This window comes from Solenopsis invicta, chromosome 6 (assembly GCF_016802725.1).
Source record: "Solenopsis invicta isolate M01_SB chromosome 6, UNIL_Sinv_3.0, whole genome shotgun sequence".
Classification (NCBI taxonomy): domain Eukaryota; kingdom Metazoa; phylum Arthropoda; class Insecta; order Hymenoptera; family Formicidae; genus Solenopsis; species Solenopsis invicta.
Window position 1 is genome coordinate 12,059,374 of NC_052669.1, and position 18,592 is coordinate 12,077,965.

Here is an 18,592-nt window from a genome sequence, read left to right on the forward strand (position 1 = left end):
CCGCATTATAACCTTTTTTTTTCTTTTATTCCGTAACTCTTTAGTTTTAAAATTAAGAAATATTTTATGAAAAATGAGTTCTTACTCATCATCGCGTTAATTAATAAAAGTAATTAAAAATTTAGAAAGTCCATTTTAAAACAATTTTTTAAAAGTCTTGATGATGTTTCATAGAGATAAAGATACTTCAAAGTAAATAAAAAAATATTGTAAAAATATCAGTTTTCAATTTTATATACTTCACAAAATTGTAATGAAATGCAGATTCAATGAAAGACAGATTCAAAGACCTATCTTCTTATGTTAAAATGTATTTTTGCAAACTTTTATTGCTATTTGTTTTCAATGAGATATTTAATTTTTCATGATATGCAAAAAAATCTTAAGGGTTCTGATACTTTTCAGTAAAGAATTCTAGACAGTGGTAACAAAAATGCAGTTATTTTAATATTTCTGAAGAGTGTTCTAACGTGTACAAATAATTTAAAAAGTGTTATAAAAAATTATAAAACTATACAATTAAAAATTATAAAATTATGACATTTTAAAAAGTTTTAACATTTAAGTATAATAAATTTTTATTTAATTATATAAAAAATTCTAAGATAAATTTTCACCATTGTTAACAATTTCGTTTAATTTTACCTATGTCCAGGCTGAGGCAAATGTTTGTATCTATCAGAAATTGTGGTAAGAAGCGTGAGAAAAGCATCTGCACATTCAGTGACTTTCATGTCATCTATATCGTGGCCCATTAGTCTTTCCCATGCTGTATTCGAGTTTAATATTGCATCCATTTTTTCAGTCGCATCTGAATAACAGAGAACATATATTTGAGGCGTGTACAATGTACAAAATTATTTCTTCATATCAGTGTGGAGCAAAATTAAATCAATTTATCAATTAATAATTATAACTAAAAATTTAGTTCTCAATTATAATAAGTGATTAGAATTTCTTATTTGCTTTAAAAGAAATTTTAGGCATTAAATTATAAATCAACAAATTAATTTAATTAAAATAAATTGTATTTAATTGTGATTAATTCAATCAATTGATTGGAGATTATTAATTACTTCTGATTAAAAAATTTATCTTTTATTGATCGTTTGTAATCATTGTTTAACATAGCTGAATGATATTAACTAATATAATATATAAAATATCATTTTTTTAATTATGACAAATACATTCTTTAAATTTGTAATTGTTCTTAAAAATATAAGTTTTAAAATGATTAAAAATTTTAAGGGAGTATTATCGTTTCGAGGATTAAAAACATTGACTTTTTGTTGTATTTTATAAAAATGCGTCTTTTAAAAATATATCTAATCTCTTAAATTTTCAAAAAATTCGGAAAATTACAGACGTTATAACTTAATATTCGAAACAGCAGGTCAAAATTTGAGCGCTTATCAAATTTTTCAAAGTTTTAACACAATAATTATTGTAACGGTCTTACAAATAGGTCGTTGTGGGTTTTTAAATGCTAAAATAATAACATGTTCCAAACAATTGTACACATGTACTCACGAGTAGGCTAATCAAAATATGTTAAACGCATTTTTTTTATTCAACTAATAAAGAAATGAACTAGATATAAAATTTGTTTTGTAAAAAAATATGCATTTTAAGTTACAGTATATTGTTAGTATATTTCACCAGTAAGAGAATATTTTTTTAATATTTCACACACATAAGCACAATATTTGATCTATTTTTAAATTTCACATTGTTTCCTGATTTAGGTTTACAATTAATTTTTCCTAATATAATAACAAACAGAATAACTAAATTAAATTAAACTGCTTCTGGATCCTAATTTTTAAAAAAATTTCTTGGTCGGCACCACAAATTATCAGTGTTTTGACCTAAAAAAAAATTTAGAAACAGAATACACGTTTTTTCAGTTTCTAACTAAATTTTTATTAAAATTGAGACTCTAAATATTTACTTGGATTAAATCTCAGTCCGGAAAAACTTGATAGTTTTATGGCCTGGTTATTTGCCTTTACATATATCGTTTTGAATCACCGTGTGAGTGTGTGTGTATGTGTGTGTGTGTGTGTGTGTGCGTGTGTACGAGTGTGTGTGTGTGTGTGTGAGTGAGTGAGTGAGTGAGTGAGTGTGTGTGAGTGTGTGTATGCGTGTGAGTGTGCGTGTGTGTGTATATACTGTGACGATGTTTTTTCGCACCTGACACAAGTTTCAGTCGTCCGCTCACGGCGAGTCTCAGGAACGCAGTATTTAATTCTCTCAAATACTTATTAGCGGACGAAATTGGACGCCAGGCACGAGAGAGCGTGCCACTCTTTTCGACTCATTAATTTCGCGACTCTACCTTAACGTACTAACCGTGAGCGGTGACGACACGATCATCCGGCAGCTCCCCGCTAAGTCGGTAGAGGCGCGGGAGTCGGTGCGGGCAGGTGGTGATCGGGGGAGCGAGGGAGAATCGCAGAATAACGAGGCAAGAATTAACGAAGAGAATAACAACGTATATTTGGGGTTTTCGGGTTAGTAAACTACAAAGCCTCGCACGCGGTTTACCAGCGTGCGGAATGCGGTACAGATTCGCGGAATGTTACGCGAAGCGACTCAGTAATCGGACAACATCGTACGGCAATTTCAAGCGTAATGATTCAATCGCCTCGGCGAGGCGGTCGCCGCGGGAAAAGGTGCACACATCAAGGCGGAATTCCGCGAAGCGAGTCATGCACAAGCTAGCCGAAAGATCTCGCGTTTTCTTTCATCGCTACTACCGTAACCGAGCTACGTTCAACCCGCAAAATCCGACAAAACTCACACATGTACAATTACATAAACTTACGACACAACGACGGCTTGACTGTGGCGATACAGGCGCGAATACCAAAACTAAAGAAACTGCATTAATACGGCGGGATCAGGCGAGCAACGTCGCGGCTATAACAACGGCTACGCTTACAATATTACACGCGAATACGAGTGGACTCTACTTAATCCTGTCAGTCGCGACGTCACTTGTCCTCGATCGCGAAATCGGTGACTTTACAATACGTGAGTTACGCTCGTCTCACCCTTCGGCACGGCACGGAACCTCTTTCTGTGTCCTCTCGTTACTGGACCTCTGGTGTTCGGCTCTCCGGCTCGGGACACGCTCACAGCACAAGTGAGCATCGATCTTCGATCCTGCGGGAGGCCCGCGGTGTCGCGCCCCACTTATCGCCGCTGCCGCTTCCGCATTGGCTGTTATCAGGCGGCTAAATCCTGGTGGTGTGCACATTATTCTATCGTTCTGAGCTACTGACGTAGATAGCGCGCGAGGCCCAAATTCGGCAGGTGATCCTCAGCTTTCCCGGGAACTGATATCGGCCGACCTTATCTTCAGTGACGGATGGCCGCCGCCTCAGGCCCGTGATGTCTCCTCTGCACGGTTCTCAATCTTGCCTCGTTCTCGTTTTTGCCTTTTAGCTTCGCACAACTTCCGCCTGCGGAATCGTAAATTGGCCGTTCCTGAAAAATTAATTTCTGACAGACAAGGTTTTTGTTCGGCTGCAAACAAAAGGGACAGTGTGGGCGGTACAACCTGTGAGCCCCCTCGGGGTGCTTCGTAAATTCCTCGGCAATGTTCCTGGATCCTTGCTTCCTTCCCGGTGCCTCTAGGTGGACGAGACGTTTTACCCGTCCAAAATGTTTTCCCGCAGTCACCGCTGTGTGCTCGCGCGAGTGTTTTTGTGTGCTCGTCTCGACGAGCGTAACATTTTGGGGGCTCGTCCGGGATGAGCACACAAAAACACTCGCGCGAGCACACAGCACGAAATAACTACACTCTCTCTTTTGTACAAAAGAACACTGACTTTAATTAAGTAATTATATACAATTTACTGGAAGCGGAATTATCCAAATGTCGCTTGACAGCTACGCGTCCAGAACAGAACAAAAGCCGGCCGCGCTTCTTTTGTCCGATCAATAGATCTTCCTTCGGCCAGCTTCTCAAGCTCGGCCGAACGGGCACAACAGTATATTATTCCTTGTTCAATGTTGCCATTTAAGTATTTCAGTATGTGTTTTAAGTCTGCAATGCGTTCTTGAGTCGGTGACTCCACATACCTACTGCAGAATCCGACGCTGTATGCTATGTCAGATTTTCGTTGAGGCATACAAGAAGCTCCCATTGTCTTTCTGTATAGAGTGTTCGGTTTTAGGTTCTGTTTTAGGTTTTTCTTCTGGGTGAATAGGAATTTTTACTAATTTGGCATTTTCCATTCCTTACTGAGAGATCATTTTCTTAACATATTTCTGTTGAGATAGTTTTATAATACTTTCTTTCATCGTGACTTCAAAACCTACAAATTTCTGTTCTGTCGTTGAAGTTGACATTTCTAGCTATTTTTACTTTTCTTCTTTTTGTGTCCCACAATCTGCGGAAGCGTAGACAACGAAGATGTATTTTTGATTTCTTTCTTCTAACTTCTTTTGCGGTTTCAAGATCTTTGCATAGGTTTCACATCCAAATAATTGTAGATGTTTCAGGTTTGGCCTTTTGCCTTCCCACATTTTATAGGGAGTGGTTTTTAGCGTATCTGTGGGAGAACGATTAACTAGATAGACTGCTGTATATAGTGCTTCTCTCCACATTTTCTTTTACAAGTTTAAATCGAAGAGCAGCGCTTTTGTTTTGTTCGTCAATGTTCGATTCAGTCTTTCCGCCTTATTGTTTAGCTGCGGTGTATACGATTCTGTCTTGTTCAGATTAATGCCTTTACTTTTGCACCACTCGATTACTTCGGTGTTGATGTATTCTCTACCGTTGTCGCATCTGAGTTTTGAAACTCGCAAATTCCAGTGCGATTCCACTCTCTCCACGTAGTCCTTTATTTTATTTGGTATTTCGTCCTTAGCTTTTATTAAAAACGCCATTGTAAAATGAATGAAGTCATCCAAAAAAGTAATTATATATCTGTTTCCATCTAACGTTTGAGGATCGATTGGACCACACAGATCGGTATGTACAATTTGCAATGGTCTCTTAGCCTTAACTCTTGAGTTGTTGAATTTCTTTCTGGTCTGTTTCGCTTTCTGACAGATCACATCTCTCACATCTTTCCTCTAGATCTTTCGCAGTCAGGTTGATTTCTTCACTCATCTGTTGAAAAGTTTTGAGCCCTTCGTTGCTGATGTGGCCTAGTTTCCAATGCCATCTAATTGCCACTGAGTTCGCCGTAACTGTTAGATATGATTTATATTTGCCTGTTGCTTTTAGTTTTACTTTGAACAATCGGTTCTCCGTTTTGTGACCTTTCAATATTGTTTTATCCTGATATTTAATCAGCACTTTATCAAACAACACCTTGCCTCCGCTCTCTGTGATAGCATGTACGGACAAGAGATCCGTGTTCAGATCAGGTACATACAGAACATTTTTCAGTTTGCAGCTTTCAAACTCTACAGATCCGGATCCCCTACCAGTCATCGTTTCGTTAGCTTTCGCCACTCCTATTGTAGAGTTAATTCTTTTTAGGTTTGTTAGATATTCCTTTCTGTTAGTCATATTTGAAGTAGAGCCTAAGTCCACTATCCAACTGTCTTCTACTTGTGTCTCTGTTGCCATAAATGCTACTTTCCCTGTTTTTTCTTCTTTATTTTCTTTCTTCTTTCGGAAATAGCAGTCCTTCTCTTTGTGATTAGTTTTCTTGCATATGCTGCATTGTTCTTTATATTTTTCACTTCAAGATTTCGCCAAGTGCTCTTTCTTGTTGCACTTGAAAGAGCGGACTTCCTTTTCACTACTTTTTGTCTTTAATTTGCAGTCTTTTGCGAAGTGGCCTTGTCTGTTGCATTTGTTGCATTTCTTATTTGTTACTTTAAATGCCATTGCCTACTCGGCCGACAAATATTTTTGAATGTTTCGGTCTCACTTCGGACTATCCTCAGCATAACAAAAATTATCAAGATAATACTGTCCGTCACATAATCAAGGAGTCTCTCACTAATTCCAAGATGTTGCGTTGGCACGTGGTTAAAAAGACCAGTAACAACCAATGGGATAAACAAAGTCTAAAATTAAGAAATATTGAATGTTATTATCTCAAAAGACAACCGAAAAAAACGTTGAGGACTCACCGATCAATGTCATGGACAGGTACGCGATAACAAAATTCTTCAATAACCGTTACGCAGTCACTAATTAAGAAATTAACCCTTTCGTCCCAAAAGTACACATATGTACCAGCATCAATATTTATATTCCGGGACGAAAGGATTAAATACATTCATTGATGTGATATGTAAGTGAATGTTTTCAACAGTCAACGTTTTGTCACTGAACACGTCGCTCGATCGTGGGGAACGAGACTCAAACTCAATAACATTAAGACGCACCACGTATACAAAATAAATAGATATAGAGTATGTCAGTTCTTACATATACAAATAAAATCGTTACAGAAATATAATTAAGTTCAAAATAAGCTATTTAAAATGGCAATGTAATCGTGGTGTAAAAATTCCGTGTCAAATTGTAAATTTAATTCATTCTTTTGCATTTAACAATGCAACTTATGTAACATTTCGGAAATTCGGCATTTGCACTAAAACATTTCGTTATCTAAAATAACTACATTTTCTCAATCAAAGTCATGACTGTGTTGCATTCTATGTATGGTAATAACTAGGGCGCGGATGTTCGTGCATGATTCCGTGTCGCGCGCGACACAGAACCGCTGCGGCCTACTTCATGTAAACATAAACATAAACAAAACACGAAAAAATTGTCTGTATTAATTCGAGATTACGTGAAAACACATTTCTTCAAAATGCCAAAATTTTTTCACAAAAAATTGGCAATGTCAATTAAAATTGACGAAAATGTTTATGGTGTGTTCACAGAATCGGATTCAATTTATTAGCAGTTTCTGATTTTATTAAATTAGCAACCATCGGGTCTTCTCAAGAAATGCAGCGAGCACTCAATTTACTCGCACGTAGCGATCTTTGAGCGCGACACAGAATTATGCACAAACATCCGCGCCCTAGTAATAACTGAATGCTTAATGGTATTTTTACGAATATCATTTTGATGTTCGCTTATTTGCGTTCCTAGAGTTCTTCCAATTTATCCTACATAGAACAGTCTTTACAATTAATTCTGTATATTACATGTTTTATAGTCTTCTTCGGGAAAGAATCTTTACCCGTTTTTATAAATTTATTAAATTTATTAAATTTGTTGAGACTAAAAAACGCTAAATTAACATCTAAGTCTCTAAATACAACTTTGAATTTCTCCAAAATACCTGCAATGTAAGGTATAGAAAACCATCGTTTTTTAGTATTCACTTCAAGAGAATCTGAAGTCGTTTGATGAAGCGTTTTTTATGTATCAGAAATCTCAAACACTCATTAATCGTATTGAATATGACCTCTAACGGGTAATCGTTATTTAACCTGAGGATGGTTCGAAGTGGGACCGAAACGTTCAAGAATATTTAAATAATTTGAATAAAAAGATTTTATACGTACTATCAGCCGCGCTATAACTCCCATTAGCCCTTGATTTTTAAATTGTCTATTTTTTGGTGATTTTCAAGTGCATTTTTTACACATCTTAAAATTATTAAAAAATATTTTTTATCGTTCTGGTTCCAATGATAACCCTGATCTGTAGATTAATAATCTTATTTAATTTTTTGTTTCAGATCACTAAGTGTCGAGAAATTTTACGGAAATCATAAGACTATGCGCGCTCGGACATATCGTGTATACTTTGTTATAACTATTTTATCACAATTTTTTCATTATTTTGATTTAAAAAAATTACTAAGCTTTAATAAAATATATATTATAATGTATAAAGTTTCATTAATCATCTGCATTTCTGTAAAAGCATTCATAAAATTAGTTTTATTTTTAGTCTGTAAAACAATAACGCTCCCTTATTAATGATTAAAATAATCTTTTAATCAGTATTTTTTTTATGTAATAATTAATTAAATTAATTAATTATGTTTTTTTATTAATTTTTAATTATTTTAGTTAAGTTAAAACTTAATCAGTTAATTACATAAAATTGTTTAATAATCAATTTCATTAATTATTTAGAGTTTACATTAATCATGATTGTATATTTTGTAAAAGATTATTTTAATTAATAAATTAATCGATTAATCCAACATTGAACTTCATACTCACATTTTTTTTCCATGTTTATCCATTTTACAAAAATATGGGCTTGCGTGAGAACGAAAATGGTTGCTGGCTGAGTTTGAGGGTATAACAAAGTTTCTCGCAACTCTCTTTCAAATCCTAAAGCTTCATCTACTAAATGTGCAAATAGAGTATCGTCGTATTGCACTATGGACAATTCGGAATGAAGCTTTTCAACGGCTAGCTGAACTAGAGCACGCATAAATTCGACCTATTAATACAATATAATTAGTGACAAGAAATATAATTCCAATGATCAATATCGGAATTCGATTAAATTCAGTCAATTGAAAAATAACACCAGGGCTGGATTTACTATAGGGGCTTAATGGGCTATAGTCCAGGGCGGCAAAATATAGGGGCGGCAAAATATGGAGACACGACGCACCGCAGTATGTCATGCCGCGGCGCGTCGTGCCGCAGGACCGCGTTTCAGAGGCGGCATACGGCTGAGGTTCAATCGTACGCCGCGGTGTGTCGTGCCCACCGAAACCCTATCTCGCAATAGAAGTTAGACCTCGATTATTACATATATGAGATCGAGCCCGGCGGCCGGCAATCGGCAACGATACTTACGATACGTGAGAATTAGCGTGCGACAATATTATATCCATTTGTGTTTCATATTTTATGTTTTATCTTTTGTATTTTAAAATCAAATAAATTTCTTGATTAGTATATATAAATTTTAGTTATTAATCGCAGTTTTTTACGTTTTTTTTCCTTTTACTTCTTTTTTTATAATTTGCATTAGATTGCTGTCGCAGCCTCCAATTTTTTTTAAATATTATATAAGAAACATGAGTGACGGACGAATACGGTTAAGTGGAAGTCAGTACAAGAAACGTAAGTTGGATAAGGCTGAGAGAGAACGTAGTATCGTAGAAAAAACTCTTAAAATTGATAGTTTCTTTAATCAACCGAAAGTTGTTAATCAACTAAGTAACTTTGAAAAACCAGCCATTTCCATTCCTGATTCTTCAAAACAGCTCCTTCCCATTACTGGTTCGGATAATATCAAAGAAATTGTACCAACAGCTTGTGACATAGACCCTAATTCTAATTTCACCTCAAAGTCCCCAGAGCCAACTACTTCGTCTTCTATTACTAATATCAATCAAAGTAATAATTTGGCAGTTAATTCTAATGTGATTGTAAAGCTTTATGGGTAATAAACGATGCTACACGTAAATACGTTTTGCAGCATGGAATTAACCAAGATCATGTTCATGATAAAAATTTTGATTTTTCCCGCTCAAAGAGACTTTGTGGTAAGCAATATCGATATTTAAATGAATCTTTATTTAAAACCCAACTTGTCAATGGCCAAATAGTAAAGCGATCGTATTTAATGTACTCAGAAAGTTCTGGTTCAGTATTTTGTGTTCCTTGTCAATTATTTGGTGGAACTACAAAAATAGCAAAAGAAGGATTTGACGACTGGAAGCATGGCAATGATGCATTGAAAAATCACGAGAATTCTTTTGAACACAAGTCGTGTGTTTTAGAAATGAAAATGAGATCAAACACTCTTGGAAAAATTGATACACATTTTTCTTGTCAAATAGACACAGAGAAAAAGTACTAGCGCAACGTTTTAAAACGGGTTGTAGCCACTGTCCGTGCTTTGAAAACTACAGGTTTACCTTTAAGAGGTCATATCGAGAAGTTTGGTTCGTCAAGCAGTGGTAACTTTATAATGTGTCTTGAACTTATTTCTGAATTCGATCCTTTTTTGGCAGAGCATATAGCTAAGTACGGTAATCCAGGTCAAGGCCACACTTCGTATTTATCTTCTACTACATATGAACATTTCGTTAATGGCTGAAGAAGTAACAAAACAAATAATTAAAGAATTAAAGAGTGCCAAGTATTTTTCTATTATAGTAGATTCAAGTACAGACATATCTCATACTGATCAACTTGCAGTGATTGTGAGATATGTTTTGGAAAATGGACATCCTGTAGAGAGGTTTCTGTGTTTTGTTCCGAATGCTGGTCATAAATCAATCAAACTTTTTGATGCTGTTGTCACTGTGCTTGTGGGTTTTGATATCGATATTGCAAATTGTAGAGGTCAATCATATGATAATGCCATGAATATATCTGGAAAATATGCCGGATTACAAGCTAGAATTAATGAAATTTCTCCAAATGCTGTATACTCTCCCTGCTCAGCTCATTCCCTGAATTTAGTTGGAGAACATGCAGCAAGTTGTTGTAAAGAAAGTAATGACTTTTTTCTTCTTCTTCAAAATTTGTATGTATTTTTTTCAAGTTCTACTTATCGCTGGGAAATATTACAGAGACATTTAACACAACGTGAAAACAGAACTCTAAAAGGCTTGTCACAAACACGATGGTCAGCCCGTTATGACGCGTGTCAGAGTCTTAATAAAGATTGGAATGAAGTGATTGAGGCTCTTACATCAATTGCGGAAGATGAAACAGAAATATCTTGTACTCGATGTGAAGCTTCAGGTATCCTCCGACAACTACAACATCTTGAAACAGCTATTCTTTCTTCAGTACGGGATAATTTATTACAGAGATTTTATTTTTCTAGCAAGAAGCTCCAAGCAGCTAACATTGATCTTTATACTGTAGCAGAACTATACGGTTCACTAATAAACTATGTTGAAAGTATTAGGAGTACAAATTGAAAACCGCCGTTTTCCAGTAGATGGCGCCAGCGGTAAATGCTGGCGCCAAACGTTAGATTAAAAATTTTTAATGTAAGGTTGGGCATCTGGCAACAATTCCTTATCATTGCAGTTGTGAATTTTTATCGGCGTTATATATTTTTTTGTGATCGAAAATGTCGAAATTTGTGCCCAATAAGCGTCATTTGCGGGAAGTTTTACTTTTTGCCTTCAATTCGAAAAAATCTGCGGCTGAGGCGCGTCGAATGATTGTAAAAACTTATGGTGAGGCTTCCACTAGTGAAAGAACGTGTCGAGAATGGTTCCAACGCTTCAAAAGTGGTGATTTCGGCGTAGAAGACAAGGAGCGTCCCGGACAGGTGAAAAAGTTTGAAGACGCACAATTGGAAACATTACTGAATGAAGATTCATCTCAAACGCAACAGGAGCTTGCAGATTCATTGGGCGTGACTCAACAAGCTATTTCACATCGTTTGAAAACCATGAGAATGATCCAAAAGCATGGACACTGGGTGCCATACGAATTAAAGCCAAGAGACGTCGAACGGCGTTTTTTCGCGTGCGAACAGCTGCTCCAACGGCAAAAACGGAAGGGTTTTCTGCATCGTATTGTAACCGGCGATGAAAAGTGGATCCATTATGATAATCCAAAGCAAAAAAAATCGTGGGGCTACCGCGGCCATGCATCAACATCGACGGCCAAGCCAAACATCCATGGCTCGAAGCTCAGGCTGTGTATTTGGTGGGACCAGCTCGGGGTGATTTATTATGAGCTGTTGCAACCGGTTGAAACCATCACAGGAGCTCGTTACCGAACACAACTAATGCGTTTGAGCCGAGCATTGCAGGAAAAATGGCCACAATACGAGCAAAGACACGAAAAAGTGATGTTGCTGCACGACAACGCTCGGCCATATGTTGCTCAGGTCGTTAAAACCTATCTGGAAACATTGAAATGGGATGTCTTACCTCATCCGCCGTATTCTCCTGACATCGCCCCTTCAGATTACCACTTGTTCCGATCAATGGCGCATGGCCTGGCTGAGCAGCACTTCCATTATTACGAAGAGGCCAAAAACTGGGTCGATTCGTGGATCGCCGCAAAAGACGAGCAGTTTTTTCGACGCGGGATTCGTATGCTGCCCGAAAGGTGGGAGAAAGTAGTGGCCAGCGATGGACAATACTTTCAAGAATAAGTATGTAACCATTTTTCAACAATCAATCCTCAAATTTTGACAAAAAACGGCGGTTTTCCATTTGTACTCCTAATATTAGGAAAACTTTTGATACCTACGAAAATGCTGCTCTTAAAAAATCATTTGTTACAGAGTATGAAGATATATCGAAAAGAAAAAAGATAAGAAAACTCCAAGACGATGAATCACGAAATTTTGAAACCGAATTTATTGGGCGAGAAAACTTTAAAATCAATACTTTTTATGTCATAATTGATAGAATAGTTGCAGAGTTAGAACGTCGAAAAGCAGTCTATGAAAAGTTAAGCACGAGTTTTGGTTTTTTAACTAAAGAAATTACAATGGATGATAAAACTATTGCTAAAAATGCTGCCAGATTAAGTAATGAATACAAAGAAGACTTGCCAGATTCAGAATCGTTTCAAAATGAATGTCTCCATTTCTTTGGATTTTTAAAAAATTTAAATGAACCTCCAAGCACTATTCGAGAGATCTGCAAAATGATTTACGATAAAGGCCTCCAAGAAGTATATCCTTACATTAATATCGTACTTAGAATCTTCTTATGCATAGCTGTAACAAACTGTTCAGCAGAAAGATCTTTCTCAGTATTACGGCGCGTCAAAAATTATCTCCGATCTACGATGTGTGATGAACATCTCAACTATTCAGCAGTTCTTACAATTGAGTCAGAAATCGCAAAACGTATAAATTATGATGATATAATTGATTCATTTGCTAATGCTCAGTCGCGTAGAAAGGTAATAAAATAAGTAATAATTGAAGAAGTAATTCACAATTAAAGGACCTTCATTTAACAAGTATTTTATTGTCAAAATCAACATTTTAATTAAAAATTAAACTATAATAAAATCAAATAAAAAAATAAACTTTAAAAAATTAAAAAAAATTAAAAAACAAGAAAACAAAAAAAAACAAAAAACCGGAGTGTGAAGTCCTATCGTGCAGCCTTCTCGCCACACTCTGAGTGGTATTTAATAATTCATTTAATATAATAAATAATCAATTATAATGCGCGTAGGTTTTTTTGCAATATTATACAGAGTGACCCAGAAAATCTGCCCATGCCCTCATGGGTTGATAGAGCAAGTAAAACTGAGAAGAAAAGTCCTTTACCATTTTTCGAAATTCGCAATAGTTAACGAGATAAAAATTAATTAAAGTCGGCGAATGAAGGCGTACTTTCCCTACCCACCGCGCGCGGGACCGCCTAGCCGTCACCAAGCTCTTGGCTCGGCGACAGCCAGGCGGTCCCACCCACGCGCGGTAGTTGCTACTTTACTCCCTCCTCGCCGCGCCGCCTGGTCCTAGCTTGGTGACGGCTAGGCGATCCCGCGCGCGGCGGGTAGGGAAAGTACGCCTTCATTCGCCGACTTTAATTAATTTTTATCTCGTTAACTATTGCGAATTTCGAAAAATGGTAAAGGACTTTTCTTCTCAGTTTTACTTGCTCTATCAACCCATGAAGGCATGGGCAGATTTTCTGGGTCACCCTGTATATACAAGTTGACAAGTTATATCCTAATATTAACCTATTAAAAGCTGTTACATTTGGAATTTATTTTACACAGGCATTAGACTTGTTAAGTTAAAAGTTGTTACACTTAGGAATCATCATGTTCAGATCGCGTTATGCATTTCTTATAAAAATTCTAATTTTCACTGTACAAGGGGCGGCTACTACTTTTCAGCCCCAAGCGGCAAAATACGTAAATCCGCGCCTGAATAACACAATTCAATTTTCCTTGTATTATTTTCTGCAAAAATATATTCGATAATGAATTATTTTAACATACTGAAATTTAATTAGGTATAGTTAAAACATTAAAAGTTAAACATTAAACAATAATCTCATATCGGACTTACAAAATCAAAACACAAAATTAGAATGTCTGTGTTAGTTACAGCGAATCTTAGTGCCTAAATTAAAAGTTAATTTAGCTTGCCATACCGGAATACAATGTATATAGTGCAATTTTTTACATTAACTTTTTCACTGTAATTTAAAGACCTGGTTTGTGTTTCAAAAAAAAATTTAATTATTCATAAATACAAAGCCTAGAGGAGCAACTTTTTTCGTTTCAACGTGAGAGTGAATAAAAATTTAAAAGGAATATTTAATACCTATATATCATACCACTAAATCATAAGTTTTCGACGTTTTAGATATCTCTTTATTTTTTATTATTCATCAAATTAATTTTATTTCGTTTTTTAAAATGAAATATGACACCAAAGATGAACTGTGTTCTAAAATGTGTACTAAATTTTCGTGTCTAGTACATAAAATACATATTAGATTTATTCTTGAGTTATTTTAAGCAAACACTTCCTTTGTACTAAATGTAATACCAAAAAATAAATTATGTATAAAGATTTTTCTTCTCGTAGAAATAAATACGTGTTTAAATTGTTTTTAATTTTATTTGTGTATTAAAATCGTTTAAAATGATAATTAAAGATACTACCATGTATTTTATGAATTTTATTTATCATCACTTTTTGTCACTTTTTGGTGAAAAAGTTAACTTTTTTCTCTTTTTTCCCTTAGACATCGCTAGCACCTCTGATATTCAATAAAATAAACGGTCGTATTACCCTCTTCTCTAACAAAAATTTTTTTTCTCAAAAAACACTATTTTCCAATTTAAATGTGTACAGTTTGGCAAAAAATAAAATAATTGAATCTCGTCAAGAGGGCTAATAAGAGTTGGCGCGGGTATAGGTGCGCAAATGTTTATTTCTTGTCAACGACAATTTTCAACGTGTTACTTTATATCTAATTACAATAATTCCGGACATTTCGACTCATTTTGAGTCATCTTCAGCGCAATATATAAAAAATAAAAAATAAAAACTCCTCATCAGTCAGCAAAACGGGAGGATATTGCGTCACCGGCGGTTTGCCAAATCCGCTGTGGCATCTTCCCCGTGACAGTGTCGCAAGAAATGACACTTTTCTATTCTTGACTAATGAGGACAACAGAAGCCTTGGATAGGATTTAGTCTTGTAAGAATAATTATGATTCTCTTGTATACATTCTGACTTGCGATAGAGAGCATGACCCGTTGTCGAGTGTATACAGTGACAAGAGAATCATAATTATTCTTACAAGACTAAATCCTATCCAAGGCTTCTGTTGTCCTCATTAGTCAAGAATGGAAAAGTGTCATTTCTTGCGACACTGTCACGGGGAAGATGCCACAGCGGATTTGGCAAACAGCCGGTGACGCGATGTCCTCCCGTTTTGCTGACTGATGAGGAGTTTTTATTTTTTATTTTTCATATATATATTGCGCTGAAGGTGACTCAATATGAGTCGAAACGTCCGGAATTATTGTAATTAGATATAAAGTAACACGTTGGAAATTGTCGTTGACAAAAAATAAACATTTGCGCACCTATACCTGCGCCGACTCTCATTAGCCCTCTTGACGAGATTCAATTATTTGAAATTTTGAAAGTCCTTCATCAACTCCAAAAAATAAAATTTTACAAAAGTTCTGCCGTAACATGAAAATAATAATAAACTCTTCAGAGAATGAAAAGCTTTATTAGAAAAAAATAAAAAAAAGCATGCCTCTCTATCTTGTCTCACGAGTGAAATAAGATGAGGTACCTGAGAGATAAAATTAAATATATTTTAAAAGTATATTATAAGAAGTATGTTAAAAAGAAACAATTTTTCGTCTTGTACATCTAAGTTATTTATTGAAAACTATTTCTAGGATCCTCTAAAAGCAGAAAATAATAATTATTTTCCCACAAATGTCCAGGAAAAGTTATAAAAAATAGGGCTTTCTTAGTGATTGTAGAAGTAATCATACAAGTACCTTTAAGTTTTATACTATTGTAATAAAATTAATTGCGTATTTATGTGCTAAAAAAAGATGAATAAAAATAAATAAAAAAATGCAGAGAGTATGAGATTATGATTTGTATAATATATAGTGTCCGAAAATTCCCGGATTCTTTAAACATTTAAAGTGTGAATACGGTTTTCCTACTATCTTTTAAGTTATGAAGCTTGAAATCTACAGTACTAATATATACATGTGCTGTAGAGAGTAGAGCTTCCAGATCTACGGATTCGAAATCTGCTTATTATGCACACGTGTCACTCTCATTGATCTCCGCAACGCCAAAAATTCTACAAAAAGAATGTTTCAAAGTTCGGATAATGACGCTAAATATAAATAAAACGACAGAAAATAGAGCAAGACAAAAAAGTGAAGATGAAAAAAATAGATGATACAGAACACAAAAGACAAAGAATTAAAAATTATAAACAAAAGAAGAAAATGCAAGTGCATGCACACTCATGCACTCACGCAAGCGCGCGCACGCACATACAAAAGAGATGTAAAACCAACCAAACAATTTTGCGTGGTATGTCTTAGATATTGCTAAAGTCGGTTGTACTTTCAAAAACCTCATAAATTAAAAAATACCTACTGGAAAAACATTTCAAATACTTAAGAGATCCAGGAATTTTCAAACACTCTGTATATCATGCAAACCAAAATCTCATACTCTCTACATTTAATACTCACCTTTTTTAACACATAAATATGCAAGTATTTTATTTTAATAGTACAAAACTTAAAAAACGTGTACATAATTACTTCAGCAATCAATAACAGAGGCCTCCGTTTTTAGACTTCTTTTCTGTTATTTAAATAAACTTTATCATTTCCAATATATTTTTGCGTGCTGAACACGAATCCGGCAAGCAAATTGCTCCATCGCGTTAAGTTTTTAAGAAAAGTGAGGTTAAAGGTGTCAAAAACAACGTTATTTGACATATGTATAACTTTTGGTATCAAAATAAATTTTTTTTTCTATTTCCACTTATGCCATTTTAAAGTCTCAACTTTTAGCTTTAAAATATATTTTTTTTTAACGCCGTACATTTTTCTTTTACCAAGTTAATCTCAATGTAGCCACACCACGATCAATATTTCACTGGTTTTCATTGTTTAAATAAAAGTTACAATTTCCCATGTATTTTTGCGCGCTAAACACGAACCTAAAAAGCAAATTGCTCTATCACGTCAAATTTTTGAGAAAAGTGAGGTTGAACATAAAAGAGGTGTAAATCTGACCGGGCAACCTTCACATGGTACACTTGAGTGATGCTAATGCCGGTGATACTGTAACTTTCAAGTCTTGTAACTCAAAAAATACTTATTGGAAAAACAATTAATTATAGTGTTTTAGATAGGCTTCGGGATAAGCTACAAGAATATGCAATAAAAAGTTAGATCCATTTACAAAATTGAAAGTGACCTTCAAGCAACTATTCAAGGTTAAATTAATAACACCATCTTATGTCCTCCTCGAAACCATACAATTTTTGTCTGAAACTTTTTTGCTGAAAATGCTTCATTGAAGAATCACCAAGGTGCGTTTTTTAAAATGGGACACTCTGTATATAATATTTATCAGTATATAAATAAAAATAATTATTATAACGACGCAAAATTCTTATTGCGTATACACATACGGATGCAATACATACATCATAAAGAATAGACGACGATCGGACGGCGCAATAAAATACCAAAAAGGGAGTATAAAAAAAACGGAAAAAAAAATCTTGAACGGTCTCGAGCATTTCTTGTTTGCACGCGATTATTACCCAAAGATAAATATCGTTCGGACAATGCGGCGCCGATATTACAATTGCAAAGGCGGTTGTAAACAACCGCCTTAAGACAATATCGACGTCGCTAGTCCTGGGACCGTTGACAATCGTTTGTCGGCCGATTGTCTTTCATTCGCCGCGTTTGGAAACCGAAAATCCGGATTGCCCAATCGGGGCAAAGATTTCGGAAATCGGAACCAAGCGGGGTGAGAACGCGGCAATTCGTAAATTGATAAATAAGGGGTCCAAAAGGCTCTCCGGCACTTATTATTCCGCTTTTGACAAAGGTAGACAACGTCTAAGTCTTCTCTCTCCATGCCGTGTCTCCGCAAGCCGCAATACGAACACACACAAGTTCGCCTATTCAAAAATCTCGAAAAACCGTATCTCTAATACGAGCCCACAGCAAAATACGCTCCTGAGCCGATAACCCAAAGCGCGATTGTTACACGGCGTTGTCGCCTCTCGATCGGCGAGAAACTCGGCCCACGAATAATATTACACGATAGTGTCGCAAAAAACATTGTAAGTGATAATTGTTGAAAATAAACAAACGAAAACGCAGTAGTGAAAATTTAGTTTTTTTTCCCACCAAATAATTATATTATTAACCCTTAAACACGTAAGTGGGTCTGAGAGACCCCATATAAAGTTTTGAACGCTTGCTATGTGAAGACGGAATGAGATAGGAGGTTCGGACCAAGACGTAAAAAAAGTTAGAAATCTCCTCTTTCGATTGACATGGTTGATCAACTTCTTTGGTCAACTAGAATTCAAACGACACGGCAGCAAAGTTTTGTTAGGGTCAATGCGACCCATATAGTGTGTAAGTGAACCTTTTTTGTGAGTATTTTACATAAAAAAAGCTGGACAAAAT

At 35.4% G+C, this 18,592-nt stretch overlaps 2 protein-coding genes across 7 annotated transcripts in view; one reads left to right on the forward strand and one right to left on the reverse strand.

The window, feature by feature from the left end:
• Window positions 1-7,833, forward strand: part of LOC105197099 (WD repeat-containing protein 81) — a 374,845-nt gene extending 367,012 nt beyond the window's left edge. The window contains exon 21 of the mRNA XM_039450912.1: window positions 7,680-7,833. Within this exon, the coding sequence (XP_039306846.1) occupies window positions 7,680-7,715 (36 nt within the window). The 3' untranslated portion in view covers window positions 7,716-7,833. The remainder of the gene's footprint in view (window positions 1-7,679) is intronic.
• LOC105202859 (RAD50-interacting protein 1) overlaps window positions 1-18,592 on the reverse strand; it is a 141,699-nt gene that overhangs the window by 56,465 nt on the left and 66,642 nt on the right. For all 6 annotated transcript variants that reach the window (XM_039450920.1, XM_039450919.1, XM_039450916.1 and 3 more), the window contains 2 exons: window positions 8,173-8,398; window positions 646-811 (listed from right to left, as the gene is read on the reverse strand). In XM_039450920.1, coding sequence (XP_039306854.1) covers window positions 646-811; window positions 8,173-8,398 — 392 coding nt within the window. The remainder of the gene's footprint in view (window positions 1-645; window positions 812-8,172; window positions 8,399-18,592) is intronic.